Below are 16,802 nucleotides of genomic sequence, written 5' to 3' on the forward strand. Positions count from 1 at the left end.
AATCATAATGCAAATTAACACACTCACACTCAGTGTTAGCAGGTGTGTGTATGCATGACAACATGTCTGACCTGTGGACATTCTCCTCGTCCTCTCCTCCTCTCATCATCAATCACTCCGCTCTGTCCCAGTCACCTCCTTTCATCTCCTCGCCTCCTCCCCTCTCCTCCCCCTCATCATTCAGGAACCATGGAAACCCTCCTCATGCTAAGGTTCTTATTCATTTACTTGTACTCTTGCATGTACTTCTTTACATGTACTCTTCTTACTTAGATACTTTTTCACTTATTTATGCACTATCCCTAGTTTATATATTTCTTTGCTTATTTTCAATTTACATATTTATGAACTTTTTCATCCCCAGGTAACCTCCCCTCACCTCCCTCAGCCCCAGGTAACCTCCTCTTACCTCTCCCATGCCCAGGTAACATCCCCTCATCACCTCCCCCAGCCCCAGGTAACATCCCCTCACTTCCCTCAGCCTCAAACAACCTCCCCTCACTTCCCTCTCCCCCAGACAACTTCCCCTCACCTCCCTTCTACACAGGTAAAATCCCCTCACTTTGTACCTGAGCCCCAGGTGTCCTCCCCTCACCTCCTTCCTCAGGCCCAGATAACCTCCCCTCACCATGCCCCCCATTCCCAGGTAACCCCCTATATCGCCCAGTCCCAGGCAAACCTTTCTTACCCCCTTCATCAGACCCATGTAACGACCTCTCACCACCTCCCTCATTCCCAGATAACATCCCCTTACGCCCTTGTCCCGTCCCAGCAGCACCTCTCCAGACTCACTCCAGGTTTAAATAACCCACAGTGGAACAAATCTGAACACCCCTCAGAACCTTCCTGCCTACTCAACAGCCACAGTTACTCTTACCAGGTAAGTTGTTGTCTATTCTACTCCATCACCACGAGAGCCAGAGCTGCCAATGATTACGATCACTGCAGAATAATCTCTGTATCTCTGATCTGAAACAGAACCAGGCCACAGCACACCTAGATCTCCAGAACCAGAACCAGTTCGGCACTGGTGTGACTCAGAGTGGGGATGAATTGGAGAACATGCCTTTTAATACTCACCCACTCCATGTCAGTGGCATGTATGGACACGGTGACACACTTGTTACAGGTCAGGACACCTGGGGGCCTCTGGAGCCAACTCTGGCCCAGATGCAGTGCACTCCACTGGGTTCCTTGTCTGGAGGAATTGCCCTGGGGAGGTGGAGCTCCATGGAGTTCAGCTCATCATCTACAGAAGATTTCTCCAATGCCCAGTCTTTCCCTCACACGTACCATGACGGTAATGCCACACAGGCCTTTTGTAGTCCTTCTACCCCTGGTCCAAGTCCTCATTACCCACAAACCCCAACCATCTCCAGCCCTGGTCCTCAAATGCACCCCAGGAATGAGAGATTGGGTTTTCACACACAAACGTCGACACAGCTGAACAGAGATCAACCTCTCAGCTCCTGTCTCCATGAGTCTGACAGCTACACTCTGAGCTCTGAACCCAGTCAATGCCGCCCACATCAGACAGGCCAACACCTCCTCCCGAGTCAAACCGAGCCAATCCAGGACCAGACTGGCCTCTTCAACGCCGCCAGCAGCTTACAGACCAATTACTCGCCACAGGGACGAGGACAAAACGTCAGCGGTGCTGTCCAGTCTCCAAGCCTCACCACTGGACTGATCTGGACAGAGGAGTGTGGACAGGGAGGAAGAAATACAGGGAAAGGAGGGGGGGGAAGAGGAGGAGGGGGAAGAAGAGGAGGAAGAGGAGGCGGTCAACCAGACTGGACCTGGGTGTGTTTGATATGCAAAACATATTCAGAGCTAATACTGGTTAATTTTTTATCAGTTATAATGTGAGGAAATAAGTGTAAATAAAAAATAAGTATGGAAAGAACTGAATAAATAATTCATTTCAATCTTTCCTGTTCATTTTCAGATGAAAAGGCCACAAACTGAAAACAGCTCTAAGGTTGTAGACTGCAGGTAATGTGGAGGAAGTGATGATGATGATGATGATGATGATGACGTGGGCTGGTTTTGGATCTTCACCTCTCAGTATTGCAGTTACAGATTGTTTTATATACTTACTAATTTTATCTTTAGAGTGGTCTGTTACTGTTTTTAACAATTTAACTTCCCACATTAACAAAACTCGTATATAATGTCATCTACTGTGTGTGTGTGTGTGTGTGTGTGTGTGTGTGTGTGTGTGTCAGGCTGCTGTGTACAGTGTGCATGCGTGATTTCAGGAGTCTGCCGGCGTTGAACGGTCACATGCGCTCCCACAGCGGCTTCAGAGCAGCGACATGGCTGAAAAAGGTCCACACTGAAACAAAAGACATGTTTTTGTCATGTATGACGACTAAGCATTGACTCACCTTTACCTTGACGGAAGCTCCACATGTGGGAGCTGAATCCCCATAATGACATTGCAGTGTCTTTCGTCTCCAGGGTGGGGATTCCTCTGCACCTGCCCAGTCCTCGGGCTCCATGGTGATGCCAGTCTCTGTGCCTGTCCAGTCCAGAGGCACATCTAAGGCGTGTAGAAGTGGACAGAGGACATGCAGTCGCCTGTCTCCAGCCACCGGAGGCTCTGTGCTCTACCGCAGCCTAATGCACCTGGAAGAAGAGGAAGCGGTCACCAGGTGTGATGCATCGGCTGCTGGTGGAGGCGATGAGGACCATGAAGCAGTTGTCAGAGGTGATGGAGTGGTTGACAGAGGCAGAGGTCACTACACCCCTCCGCCCATGCTATGTCCGCTCAGGGCGGGGCCAGGGCTGTACTGCTCCCTCGCCACCAGGAGGCAGCAGAGAGTACAAACTGTACAGCTTCACAACACACAGAGTAAGTCAATACGTCATTACAACATTCTGCGAGCAACAGTTAGAGGCTGCACTGTTCATTTCAAATACAACAACTCTGGCTATTCTCAGAGGCTCACCAGAACTGGAGCTAAAATATTAATAATTATTATTTAAAAACAAATAATTAAAAGCTTGTCCCACAGGTGGCGCTAGAGGAAGATGATGGGTTTATTAAAATCTAAACAGGATCATCAGAATCAGAGGAAAGAAATGTGTTTTTTCTTTCCAAAAGCCGACCCCTTTGTTTTTACATCCTTTACATGAACACTTTGTTATATCACTCCAACAGAATCTATAAACTGAAAACATTCTGATGCTGAACTGATATGAAAACTGAGCAATACGGGACTGAAACTCAAACTGTTACCTCTGCTGACTGAAAACAACTGATGTGATACTATAGTTTTTCCATCTCTGATTTGAAGATGGACTCGGTGACGTTGCCACGGAGACACTAACAACAAGACTCAATAAGCCGTATGTAAAATTCACCTCATAACAAATAATTTCTGCAATGACATCACTACCTGATCACCTGATAACCTTGAGCTGTCAATCACAGAAGGATCAACGTGGGGCGGGCCTTCCAGGCTGAAATCCCATCCTTTTGTAACCATAAATACGCCCATGCCGACTCCGAGAAGGCACTGCCGCTGTGGACGCCGTGGGCCGAGCTGGAGAAACCTGTCAGTCAACAGAGAGGTAAACACAGAAATCTTTGCTATCCTTACAATAATCATGTTTGCGACTTGATTATTTAGTGATTGACATTTTGTTTGTCCAGTCGACGCTCTGTTGACGATGGCTCGATCCAGTGTTGTACCAGGGGGCGGGGCCAGCCCAGAGTACGCCCTCCACGTCCTATCAGAGTGCAGAGGAGACTTTCTGGTAAAATCTCATTGGTTGTTTGGTTCCCCAGTCTAAACTCTGAGCTGTGGACAGTGAACACATTCACATAATGCAGGAGGAGCACAGACACAAATTTGAAATTTGTTTGTGCATTATTAGGAAATTCACTTTTGCCTTCTTACTGAGAATAAGATGCTCGGATGGATATCAGTACAGAAGTGGAGTCAGGGCGTGGTTAGCTTAGCTTAGCATAAAGACTGGAAACAGGGGGAAACAGCTAGCCTGGTTCTATCCACAGAAGTAAAAAAAATACACCTACTAACACGTCTAACATGATCAAACAGGAAACATGTCAGATGTGTTGATAGGTGGCGCAGTAACACACGAGAACTATTTCTTGGCAGAATGCAATGAATCCATCCACCCAGTGATTCTGGCGACAGCACAGGTCGTCAGATATGTTCAGTGAGGGCTGGGTTTGGTTTTAGTTTCTGTGCAGACACGATGGCGACAAGCTCACAGTGACACAGGAAGCTGCACAGAGTCACTGCGCCGACTGTTGTTTACAGTTCCAGGCCACAAATACAGTTTTTCCCACTTCTGTTTGTGCACAGATTAAACAAATGAGATGCATGTTGATGTGTGAGCTTTAGAGGCGTCACTAAGTGCACAATGAACTTTAAACTCTGTGCTAAGCTAAGCTAACCACGTCCCAACTCCAGGGTCTGTATTGAAAGACCCTGGATCCTGAGCTTCAATTCTTCAAGTATTTTTCTATCAGCAACAGTCAAAAAAAAAACCCAAAACATCTTTATAAAGACTGTAACACTAAAAAAACCAGCTAATCGGCTTCATCAGGACTTTGTGGATGTGGTTTGATCAGAATTGATCGACAGTAACGAAATAATCCACCAAATGTCATCAGATCTGTTACAGCTGCTGCTGTTCTGTACCTGACATCACCTCTTTCTGAATGAGCCCAGAGAAAACAGAAATACAGAAATCTAGAACACAGAATGAAAATTAATATTAGTGGACATATAATATGATGTAAGTCCATGGCCGACGTGACACTAAACTCAGTGGTTGTTTCTGTCTTGCAGCTGACAGTGGAGAAGCTACTTTCCACTCCTGAAGCTTCCAACAACCACCACACAGGTCAACATCGATGTTTATATCTGATTCAAATTAATGTTTGATGATGCACAGGTTTAAGGAAGCATAACAGATGTATATTGTATTAAATGTGCATTATAGGTGTGAGCTGGACTGCAGCAGAGATGAGGCTGCTGGTTAAATCCCTGCAGCTCCATCATAAAGACTTCAGCAGTGTCCAGAGAGCTGTGAGTTTAATCTCAGTTCAAACATCAGCTCGTTCTGGGACACTGTGAATGATCTGTAATCTGTTATTATATGTGTGTGTGTGTTCAGGTCCAGACTAAGTCCCTCTCTCAGTGTGTGGAGTTCTATTATCTGTGGAAGAAGAAACTGAGTCTGAGTGCGAGGACCCCGGCTGGGCTGACCGTCACTCTGCCCAATACAAATGTAAGAAACAAGGGGAGGATGACCTCCTATATGAACCATGTTTACATTCTTACATAGGCTGCTGTCCACAATCTGTTTTCACTCTGTGTCTAATAATGAGTGATCAAATGAGGCTTTGAGAGTTTGTTTAGGTAGAAATCACTTACCCATCATCTCAGCAGCTAACTGGCTGCTCCCTAAGATCAACCACGTCCAAACCGAGCACCAGGAGGCGTGGTCCAGCATGTTGGCACACAAAAAGAAGCTAAAGCTTTTAGGGCTCAGTTACAGACAGACGTGATTAAATGGAGACTTTTGCAGGCTTAGTTTTTACAAGGATAACATCAAGTCCTTTCAGTACGTGAATAAAAAATTGATAAACAGGTTCTTATTATCTATTACAATTTCCATTAGCACATTTATGTTAATGCATTGTTTACAACTCTAACTCCTCCTGTGGAGACACGAGTGGAAGCTTCTGAATAAACAGATAAAGAAAATGAGAATAAAGTAAAACTCAGCTGTTATAATATAAAATGTCTTTATAAATACTGCAGATTGATAAACACTAAATATCTGCTCATAACCTTTCTGAACACATGAAAGTGTTAGAGCTCAGTAACAAGTGAGTGAAGTGTAAGTGCAGATACAGTGAGTTCCAGTCGAGTCGGCTGGTTCAGCGTTTCAGGTCAGTAACTTCAGTCGGTGTGAACACAAATGAAACTAAAGGCTGAATGAATAAAAACCACTGAAACCAAATTCCTGTTATCACTCCACACACACACTGAAACACAAAATACACACATGGAAACACACACTTCCTGTCAGAGCCGTCACGTTTCTGAACAAACCGTGATGTGACATTTCAGATAGGCAGAGTGTGTGTGTGTGTGTGTGCGGTCAGACCTCAATGAGTCAACTTTAATTTTCCGTCAGTGTTGTTCTGATCAGTTTGGTCGACTTCGTAGATTTTTTGTTTATCAGCTTCATTCTGTACGTCATTTAGATTTCCATCTGTCTGATCCACTTCAGCTTCCTGTGGGCTGGTTTCAGTTTAGCTTCTGATTCTGTGGAACTAAATACAGCTCATCAGGAGGCAGCTCTGAGTCACATGTCTTCTCTCCATGTTGTTCAGTGGGTTGATCTTTCATTTTTCAAACTGGTATTTTACACATTATGTGGTCGAAGGTGTCAGCACTTCTATACGTACCCTACAGTGTACCTTTACCTGAAAGGTACAGGTAAGTCTTGGAAATGAAGTCCCGTCAGGTCCAGTATTTTTCAGGTTTAAGGTGAGTTTCTGTTCAAGAGCAAAGAGGAACTGATGAGTCTCTGGTTATTGATAACAATCTGATCACAGTTATGACTATTTATGTCGTTATAGTGATAAAGACTCACTTCTGTTCTTGCCCTTTTTCATCTTTGTGTCTCCAGGGTCAGAGGTCATCCAGATCTCACAATGCATCGTGAACTCCGGACTGGACTGGAGCTACACACTACCTGCTGGCACACACACACAAAGACAGACAGACAGACAGACACAGACACACACAGACAGACAGACACAGACAGACAGACACACACAGACAGACAGACACAGACACACACACACACACACACAGACAGACACAGACACACACACACACACACACACAGACAGACACACACACACACACACACACAGACAGACAGACACACACACACACACACACACACAGACAGACACACACACACAGACAGACACACACAGACAGACACACACACACAGACAGACAGACAGACAGACAGACACAGACACACACACACACACACACACACAGACAGACAGACACACAGACAGACAGACACACACAGACAGACACACACACACACAGACAGACAGACACACAGACAGACAGACACACACAGACAGACACACACACACAGACACACACACACAGGTTTTGTTCTTAAGGTTAAAACTGCAAAAAACTGTGATGGTTTACTTCCAGGTTTAGTGCTTCTCAGTTCACTCAGTTCATGTTTAAGTGTTCCATATATTCATATATAATCCATACATTCCCAGTTTGCTCCCGTGGTATCAGAAGCTATGTTGTTGCATTACTAAAAATGTATTAAGACGGTAAAGGAAAATTCCAACAAAAATCATTCTTGTCTCTATTTTTTATATTTAAGTTTTCTGTTCTACCTCTGGTTGAATGTCCATTGTAATGAAGAAATAAAAATCACTGAATGCCATTTCTGCAGGGAACAGTTTGTTTCTTTCTGCAAAATATCATGTACCATAAGTGTTTTCTGTCAGACTGTGAGGCAGCAGCTCTGATTCTGTTCAGTCTTCAGCTTCAGGTATGTTGGGATATTGTTTTTCTTCCTTAATCCTCCCATCTTTCTTTCTGTGTCTTCTCCCTCTGGGTCTCAGTGCTGAACAGATATGGACTTATTACTGCCAGGAAAAAAAAGAGAAAGAGAGAGAGAGAGAGAAAAACACGACGCCTCAGGCTTTCTGTCTGTTCTGTCTGTAGAAATTATACTGTATGACTTACACTGCATGGCCAAACCTAAAATGAGATCATGGTTTCACCTGGGTGAATGAGAACTTGCACAGACATACATTTCTGCTTGTTCACAGATTTAAAAAATAAGATAAAACAACTTCTGTGGACAAACCCAGGCTGACAGTTCCCATCTGCTTCCAGCCTTTATGCTAAGCTAACCAAGTCCTGACTCCAGCTGTGTACTTAACTGGAAAATATAAGATTGATATCCACCTTAAACTCTGACTTGCAGAAAGAAAAGTGAATAAATATTGAGCTTTACCTTTAAAAGACTCAAACACAGGTTGGTCTGTCGGTATTTGCGGTTCACTAACATATTTTATGACAGCCTTTTACAGCCTAACACATTAAAGTCTAAATGTTTTCAGTTATTGACAGTTTTGAAAAATAGCTTCCAGCAATCTTACACTTTTTCTATGTGACATGTTTTTCTAGTTTTTAATGTTGACTTAAGTGTCTCAGTGGGAAGTTTCTGTGTTTATTCTGCTAAACAAACAGCAGAGAATCAGAAACACCAGCTGCTGCACAAACTTCTGTTCAGAGTCAAACTTTGGGGTAAAACTTTAAAAAGTGCAGTTAAATTCAAGCAGGCAATAATAAACCAGACAAATCTCCACATTCTTCTTCTAATCCTGCCTTTAGTGTGTTTTATGTCAAAGCTCAGAGTTTCCTGTGTCTGAAATCAGCTTCAGGCTACTAATAAAGTTTGACTCCTCCTCACTCCAAAGGTCCTCCTGCCCGAAAATAAGGAGGTCAGATGAGTGAAAGAAGCCGACAGTGACAGACGAGGAAGAACGAGGGATGGGAGCGCAGGAGAAGACAGAGGAGGAGGCAGCTCCTCCAGCGGGGAAGAAACAGAAAACCTCCAAAGAGATTTATTTCTCCGTGCTGCCGGACAGATACGAACCTCTGATTGAGGAGGTGGAGGAAGAGAGAGAGGAGACGCCGGAGGAGAGGAGGAAGAGGAAGGAGGAAGAGAAGAAGAGGAAGAAGAGGAAGTACAAAAAATACAGAAAGGTAAGAACAGGAGTGGGTAAACTCCTCCTCCTCCGCAGAGTCACAGAAAACTGTGATAAATTAGGAGAATAGAGACGGAAAATAAACTATTTAAGTGCATTACTATTACCACTATCATTAATTACATTATTAAAACATCAAGTGAAATAAATAAATGACATGTTAAAACCTGCATCAGCATCTGAGTGTACTAAAAGTACACATATAACTGAATTTACATCCTGTTTGCCAACAGTACACCAGTATGTTGAATGTTACACATTGACTCCACGGTGTGAGTCTGACCTTTGACCCCGACACACTGGAGCAGAGATCACTCTATCAGCATGATAAATCTGAGTTGTACTGCAGTAAAACTCTTTACGATCAGATGATCACGAACATACCAAGGAAGAGCCAAAGCTCTGAGTGGGTTTCAGGGGTCACTGCAGAGACTCGGGGTCCCATTCTGTGTTCACACGTCGTCTGGAGAGAGAGAAGAACAAAAAAACTAACTTCAGTTATTCTTCCTTATTCATTCTTAATCAATAAACACTGACAAGACAGAACCATCAATACGATTGATGGCTACTGTACAGGAGTGTCATTAGAACACACTGTGATGGGTGACTGTAGCAGAGTTGGACCTGTGAGGACCAAGAGTTTGTTGACGTTTGCCAAATATCATTATCATCTGAATTACGTGTACAGTTACAAGTCAGAGGCTGACATGCACAGGCTTTTCCCTCTGGGCTGCTTCGCTGTAAGGACAGAAACAGTATTCCTCAGTGAGCACATACTCTGATGACTGATGTGCTTTCTCTTCGGCAGAATGTTGGGAAGGCGCTGCGTTTCAGCTGGCGCTGTCTGATGGCCGGGTTACAGAACATGGCTTCCACTTACTCCACGCCTCTTTCAGCTATGGCCACAGTGGTGACGGAGGTTAATCGAGGAACTGGCAGCAAAGCATGATGGGACTGAAAAACAACAGACTCCTGAGTATAGAGACCTTAAAAGGGGGTGCCATATTACCTTCTTTGGTCGTTCTCTGGTCCAGTGCCTGATGGTTTATAGTGACATAATTTGACTGTGATATGAGAAGAAAACATAAACTTCTGTCACTTTTAATGGAAATTTCACAGGTCTGAACAGACATCCTAATAAACAGGTCTTGTTTATTAGAATGTAGGAATTTGCAGAAACTACAATTCTTTACGATTCAAATTTTACTATGAACTAAACACTAAAAGCAAAGTAGAAAATTCTGTAAAATTTCTTGTTGTTCTTTCTACTGTGTTTTGGTGACAGTTAAATTATTCTGACTGACGTGTTTACCCTGAGTTTGTAAGTATTCATAATATCTGACTTTTTGTGATGTATACCATAATTTTTGTCTGAATGCCTTTTTTATATTATGCTTTTAATATCAAATATAACATAATGTGTACTATTGACTTTACCTCCTCGTTCTGTCCTTTGCTACCCGCCCCCCAAAAACCCAGTTATTTTTAAAGCGTTATTAATAACGCTGTAACACATCACCACGCCACATGGTGTCGCTGTACCGCCGCACTGAGGACACTCCTGCTCCCTCCTGTCCTTATGAGGGAAAAGGGCGGGGAGAAAACTTGTAGATCAAAGTTCACTTTAAATTTGAACCCCCTGTGGTTGTCTGTCTGTGTCTGGCAAGTCAACACATATCCTGGTGACAGCAGCAGCTGTTCAACCGGAGAAAGACTCCAGAGCTCAGAGAAAGGCTGCAACAAGATGGCGTGTTCCTGAAAAGTTTGTTTTTCAATTTAAAACTAAAACAAAAGCCGAGGACGTCAAAAGAAGCAACACATCTGTACTGTACCCGAGAGGGGTGATGTCTCCGCTGCAGGTCTCCGTCTACTGGCGTCTCTCTCTGGTCTTCGTCTTCACATCTTTCCTGTTCTTCCTCGACATTTTCACCGCCGTTATCGCCGCTTCCACGTGTCGCCATGGCAACGGCACCGGCTCGGACACTTCGGATGGAACGTTGCCAACGAACGCGGGGAGCAACCAATCACAACACGGGGAAGTTTCAGAAGGCGAAGCCGATTGGAGGACTGGGAGCGGGGACCAAGACGTCAGTGGTGATGGAATGAAATTCCTGCAATTTTAAAGTTTTATTGTTCATATACTATAAATACAGTTCATTATTGTGAATATTCTTAAGATATTTTTAAACTATGAAATCCATACACACATTTACAGTGAAAAACTCATTACACAACAGATTACTGCACAGATTAACAGTGTTAATGAGCAACCCCAGCCCCTCAATGAGCTGTTTCTGTCAAATATTAAAGGAAAAGATAATATTTTTGTGATATCTGTCAGTCATCTTACCCAGAGTCAGAAAGCACATCAGTTACATGTGTGTGCATCCAATTACTGATAAGTCCAGTTAGCCTAGCTTAGCACAAGGACTGAGCAGTGGGAAACTAGCCTAGCTAAAATCAAACAAGGAAAAAAAAATAAAATAAATCATTTTCCAAGCATAAGGCCCACACAACTAACACAGCTTTTGACTACTGGCAGCCTTTCTCTGTTTTATAGCAAACTGAATCTGAGTTTTGGACGGTTAGTCATCCATAAAAGGAAATTTGGACTTTGAAACATTTTTTGTGAGTAACAGTCTTAATAATTTAATTTTGTGTGTGTGTCAGTCAGTGTGTGGTTGGACAGACTGGTTGTCGTATGGTCAGACTCTCTTCATGGCCGGCCTGCTGTTGGGCTCTCTGATTGGAGGAGCCATCTCTGACAGGTATATCACACCTAACTCATTATAACTCACTAATTGTACATACATAAAATTTCAAGATAAGACAGTTGTCACTTATTGTTATAATAGCAAAGTGATACCTTGATGTGGATGTGCTCCTGTACTGTGTGCACAGGTACGGGAAGCGTCCGGTGCTGCTGGTGTGTTTGTGTGTCCACGCTTTGTGTGGCCTTGTGCCCGCCATCCTTCCTCAGCCAACCCTCTTCCTCGCTGTTCGCTGCCTCACAGGCGTCTGCTGCTGCTGCATCAACATCTGCTCCTTCAGCCTGGGTAACAACAACATGTACACAACACAAGAGAATGAAAACGAGTATGAAATCAGGAAATGAAAGATGCACTTGAGGGATATGCTTCTTCCATTCCATTTGTATTAATTTATTCTCTCATGTCTTCACTTTCCTTTTATTTTTCCCTTTTTCTCTTCTGAGAAAAGTTGTGGTATTTTACTGTAACCTCCTTGATTGAAGACTATTTTTTATCAAAGCACCTCACAGACGTCAGTGAGCTGTGGTTGACCGGTTGTCCGGTGAGTTTTAGTGGACCATGGAGGGGCACATTCACACATGCATGGCTGATAAAGAACACGTGTCCCAGATAAAGTCATGCTGACCAACCTGAGTGCTAATGAAGCAAGATGGCTTCCAGCAGCTCTTTGACCTCTGCTGAGATCTGGTTTTCAGGAATGTGGTCAAAGGAGGAGTGAAATCCATTTAGAATGTAAGACATGACCCTGTGTTGCTGCAGGTCTCAGGTCTCTCTTACATGGTGCTTCATCGTCATCACAGTGAAAAGAAGTGGTTTTTAGAGGCAGATGGAGAGTGCAATCTACGAAGGGCAGCATTGTATTCACATCTGGTTTTTTCCTGGGGTATAGGACTTCCACAAGTCCAAACTGGACTTGATGTGATTCCACAGTTTTATCTTGTCACAGATTCATTGTCATTGGTGTATATGCTGGATAGTAAGCAACAAGAAAGAACTGCAGGGCAGCAACTGACAGTTATTTTCACTATCAATTAACCTGCTGATTATTTTCCTGATTGTTTTGTTTATAAAATGTAAGAACGCTAAAAAAAACCCCTCAATAATCAAATGTAATGAATCCATATCAAGCATAGGTCAGTGGCTATATTAAAAAACAACAATTAAAATGAACCTGCCTGTGTTTGCATTGCAGCAGTAGAGTGGACTCCTCCCGCTGCTCGGCTCTGGCCGTCAGCCTTCCTGCCGTTCTGCTTCAGCCTGGGGACGATGGGTGGAGCTCCTCTGGCCTGGCTCAGCCCCACCTGGACACACCTGCACCTGTCGCTGGCTCTGCCACAGCTCATCTGTCTGCCGCTCTACCTGTAGATGCACACACCTGTTGATGTGTCTGGCTTCTACCATTTTTGGAATGCATGAGATTTAGTTTACATTTGTTTGTCTGTTTTTCCAAGTTCGATCCCGGAGTCTCCCCGCTGGTTGTTGCTAAAGAGGAGGACGGATGTTTTGGACCGTTACCGTAGAAACAGCCCTGCAGATGAACAGTGTCTTGACCTGGTAAACACAAAAACACTTAGTTACAGTTCAAATACAACAGTTTATAATTGTCTTACTGTCATCTAATCCCATGAAAAGACCCAAACCAACAATGAATGTCTCCATTCATTCTGAGCAGAACGTCCATATCCACAAGATGTTTACAAAATTAGCCTGGAAAATATCAAGAATTAAACAACTCATGACTCAAGGCTCACAGAAATGTAGAAAATCCATAAAACAATATAACAAAAAAACAATAACTAAAGATTAACATCAGACTGGTCCTGTAATCAACTGCTCAGTGACCAAGGAAGCATCCTGATCAATGGTGTGTGTGTGTGTGTGTGCAGCTGTTGGACTCGGCCTGGTCTGACCTGCAGAAATCCACCGAGGCTCAGAGGGAAGAAGCACCTGGAGGCCACGCCCCCAGTGACATCATTCACCTGAGACACCCAACTATCCTGCTGCGACTGTTCATCATGAGCTACCTGAGGTAACACACAGGTTACTTGCAAGAGCTGCAAAAATAATATATCAATTTATATGAATCTTTGATCTGTGCACTTTAACCAGTTAGTCCAATAAATGTACAGCGCAGCATCCATCAAAGAGAGAGAGATAAAGCACATTAAAGTTCATTGCTCCACCGTCAAATCAGATGTCCCCTCAGCACTCTGAGTGAGGACAGAGTATAAGCAGCCAGGAGACAACTAAACAGAGATTTATCACTTAACTCAACTTCCTGAAGATCCAGCCCAGGCAAGGAAGAGCATCCCAGCAGGTCAGAGATCAGGACTTTCAGCTGCCTCCTGCTCTGTTTGCCTCCATGGTGCCTTTGTTAGTTTTTCCCCTCACCTGCTTCACAGGTGTGTCTCATTAACGGCCTCACCTTCCCTTCCTTCCAGGTTCCAAGTCCTTAAAGGGCTGTTTTCTTCTTTCTTCTTCTTAAATCTCACTTCATTTCCTGGACACTTATCAGAAACTATGAGACGTATAAAATAAAGTTTTGCTGAAGTTAAAAAGGAGCAGGAACAGACAGGATGAAAGATGATGACAGAAGACATGAGATTATAAATCTGTCTGTGTCCTGCAGTGCAGTGTCAGCGCTAACGTACTATGGCATCTGTATGAACATTGGCTCGTTTGGCGTCGGGGTCTACTCCGCCCAGTTCTTCTCCGGCCTATCAGAAGCTCCCTGCCTGCTCGTCCCATTGGCTCGCCTGGGCCGACGACCAATCAGCATGCTCGCTCTGTTCCTGAGCGGGGCTGCCTGTTTCCTGTCTTTGCTGCTGTCCAGATACAACGGTGAGGAGGAGTGGTCAGGGGACTAACCAGTGCTGTTACCAAACCCAACTAACCAACCTCTCCGTTCCTGTGCTTCCTAATGTCTCAGGCTGCAGACTAACTCTCACTGGCCCTGCACCCAGTGCACGTTCTGTTAGGCTGATAGTCATTTTCTCACATTTGTTCTGAACTGAACTTTCTCTGAGGAATCAGAGAAGGCTCTGACTGTCTACCTGACATGTTATTGATTAGTGATCGATTGTATGTGCAGGTGAGCCAGTGCTGGTGATGAGTCTGGCTCTGCTGGGAAAACTCTGCATCCTGGCGGCCATCTTTATCTCTACGCTGTACAGCATCGAGCTGTTCCCCACTGTGGTCAGGTACACAATAACACACACACACTCACACACTTCAGGTTATATGTAATGTAACCTGTGTCCATATGATCCAGACAGCGGTGTGTATCCCTGGTCAACCTGTGTTTCCGCCTCGGCTGTCTGGTCAACACCTTGGTTCTGCCCAACCCAAACGGGGCAATCTCATTGGCTGCCATGGCCGTGTACAGCAGTGGGCCAATCGTAGGCTGTGGCCTGTGTCTGTTGCTGCCAGAGACCAGCGGTGTGACGCTTCCCGATTCGGTGGAGGACTGTGACAGGCAGCCCCGGCCCCGCCCACCCAGCTTGGACGCCTTCTGGAGGACACGGTGAGAAACACACATAAATGATATCATTTTATTTACCTGCAGAGAAGATTTCTTTGCCCGACCTCTGTTTCTTAATATTTATAAATTCAGTGCTGAGAGCTCAGGTCCCAGCAGCCTCCAGCACTGACTGTCCAGCCGCTGGAGGACAGGTTGTTGGTGTCTCAGTCTTTTCTCTGGGTCCTGACCTTGCCTCAGAAAGCGTCTCTGCTCTGCCTCAGAGATTTTAGATGTCACACCTGAAGGTTCACAGATCCGCTCAGATACAAACCTAAATTTAAAAAATCGTATTAAAAGTCAGGCAGGATTGTTGATTGTGTGTTATTGAAGTGACTTAAAGCATCGTTTCACAGGTTTTCAGTGTAACATAAAAACATAAAGCTGGATTCACTCCACCATCAAAGACGTGTAATGCATAGAAAAACAAGCCTCTGCAGATCCTGCCTCACCTCACAGCACTTTGAGATACTTGGGAATCAGGAATTGTTTCCTGTCAGTGTTTCCTCAAAAGTCTGAAGCTGCAGCTAAAACTCTCACAATTTCGCCCTGCAGGCGTTAACTGTCAAAGGTCGCTGGTTTACGACAGCCTGAAGACGTCTGGCTCTTCATCAGTAAACACACTGAGCCTCGGTTATTAACAGTAACTGAACCTTCTTTGTGTCACATGTAGAGACAAGCTGAGAAAACCAGTTCAAAGCGCTGATGTGGTTCTTTCAGCTTTATTTCTGTTTTCAGTCAAAACAAGCGGCAATAAAAATCACTCTACATGTAAATACACTGTATTATGGTTTTATTTCCTACAGTTTTCTGCTGTTTTTGTTTCTATAAATGGTGAAACAATATTTTTTACAACCTTGAACTGTTGTATAATAATTTTTTGAGTGATTATTGCTGGAGATTTGTAAATCTTTCCAGGTGTCTCTGTCATTTTTCTGGTATTTTTGGTTCCTGAAGCTTTGTTAAACTGACAAAGTGATAAGTCAGACTTCCAGCTGAGTTTGTGACACCGACATGAGGACAGCTTAAAAAGTGTGAAACACAAAAATGAATGTATAGAAAAAAGAGAAATATTAACCAGAAGGAGCCCGGATTCCTGGGGTTAAACATGCAACGACCGCAGCATGTGGAGCTGATCCAGCTGCTGCCAGATTTTCAGTCACGTGGCAGCTTCTTTTTTTGAAACACCTTAAACCAGAAACCTACAGATCAACCATGTTTAAAATCTTTGCCAGAGAGAAACTAAATTGCATCTCACACAGTGAATCATTATGTTGATTTATGGTGTGTGTGTTTCCAGGAAGCTGGGGAGCAGCCAAGCCAGGAAAACAGAGATCCTCCCTGAAGAGAAAGACGACACACACACACTGAACACACACACAGTCTGAGTCTGAGTTTAACTGTACTGTTTCATTTTCATTTGTTTTTCATTCTGGTTTAAAGACCAAAAAACTGAGTGAGCTTCAGAGGATCAGTGTCAGAGAGAAAAAGATGAGAACGAAGCCCCAAAACGTGTGATTCGTTCTCGTCTTCAGGTGACGCTGGGGGAGTTTTACGAATTCAAAAAACTTGTGTGTTTTGTTCTCATGTTGTGTTTTTGTTATCACTTTGTTCTGTTTTCATCACTGTGAAAATAAACTGAGCTGAAATTCAGTTTTCAGCAGCAGGAAAGGTTTGTATGTGTGCTTCT

The 16,802-nt window shown here is 44.0% G+C and overlaps 3 protein-coding genes across 6 annotated transcripts; all 3 read left to right on the forward strand.

Annotated features, from left to right (window-relative positions):
* The first annotated feature begins 50 nt into the window (after positions 1-50).
* Positions 51-6,850, forward strand: LOC121177655 (transcriptional-regulating factor 1-like). The gene is made up of 13 exons (XM_041031953.1): positions 51-212; positions 365-880; positions 979-1,803; positions 1,949-1,995; positions 2,229-2,331; positions 2,464-2,857; positions 3,303-3,354; positions 3,440-3,579; positions 3,662-3,765; positions 4,830-4,884; positions 4,984-5,069; positions 5,158-5,271; positions 6,685-6,850. The coding sequence occupies exons 1-13, from the start codon at positions 51-53 to the stop codon at positions 6,718-6,720; spliced, it is 2,634 nt and encodes an 877-aa protein (XP_040887887.1). The 3' UTR covers positions 6,721-6,850.
* Positions 6,851-8,562: 1,712 nt separating this feature from the next.
* Positions 8,563-10,254, forward strand: LOC121177715 (uncharacterized protein C1orf115-like). Its single transcript, XM_041032029.1, has 2 exons — positions 8,563-8,822; positions 9,633-10,254. The coding sequence occupies exons 1-2, from the start codon at positions 8,607-8,609 to the stop codon at positions 9,771-9,773; spliced, it is 357 nt and encodes a 118-aa protein (XP_040887963.1). The 5' UTR covers positions 8,563-8,606; the 3' UTR covers positions 9,774-10,254.
* Positions 10,255-10,491: 237 nt separating this feature from the next.
* Positions 10,492-16,760, forward strand: LOC121177677 (solute carrier family 22 member 13). 4 transcript variants are annotated; one of them, XR_005893316.1, is made up of 10 exons: positions 10,492-10,918; positions 11,499-11,592; positions 11,726-11,880; positions 12,788-12,956; positions 13,047-13,149; positions 13,482-13,624; positions 14,225-14,436; positions 14,687-14,795; positions 14,871-15,118; positions 16,413-16,760. XR_005893316.1 is itself a non-coding variant. In XM_041031985.1 (10 exons), exons 1-10 carry the CDS (start codon positions 10,784-10,786, stop codon positions 16,498-16,500), a joined length of 1,464 nt encoding a protein of 487 aa, XP_040887919.1. In that variant the 5' UTR covers positions 10,492-10,783; the 3' UTR covers positions 16,501-16,760. The 4 variants fall into 4 exon arrangements, 3 of the variants coding, with proteins under 3 accessions (XP_040887919.1, XP_040887917.1, XP_040887918.1); XM_041031985.1 differs by having other exon boundaries at positions 11,495-11,592; positions 14,867-15,118; XM_041031983.1 differs by having other exon boundaries at positions 14,867-15,118.
* Positions 16,761-16,802: the final 42 nt, after the last annotated feature.

This window comes from Toxotes jaculatrix, chromosome 24, assembly GCF_017976425.1.
Source record: "Toxotes jaculatrix isolate fToxJac2 chromosome 24, fToxJac2.pri, whole genome shotgun sequence".
NCBI classification, from domain to species: domain Eukaryota; kingdom Metazoa; phylum Chordata; class Actinopteri; family Toxotidae; genus Toxotes; species Toxotes jaculatrix.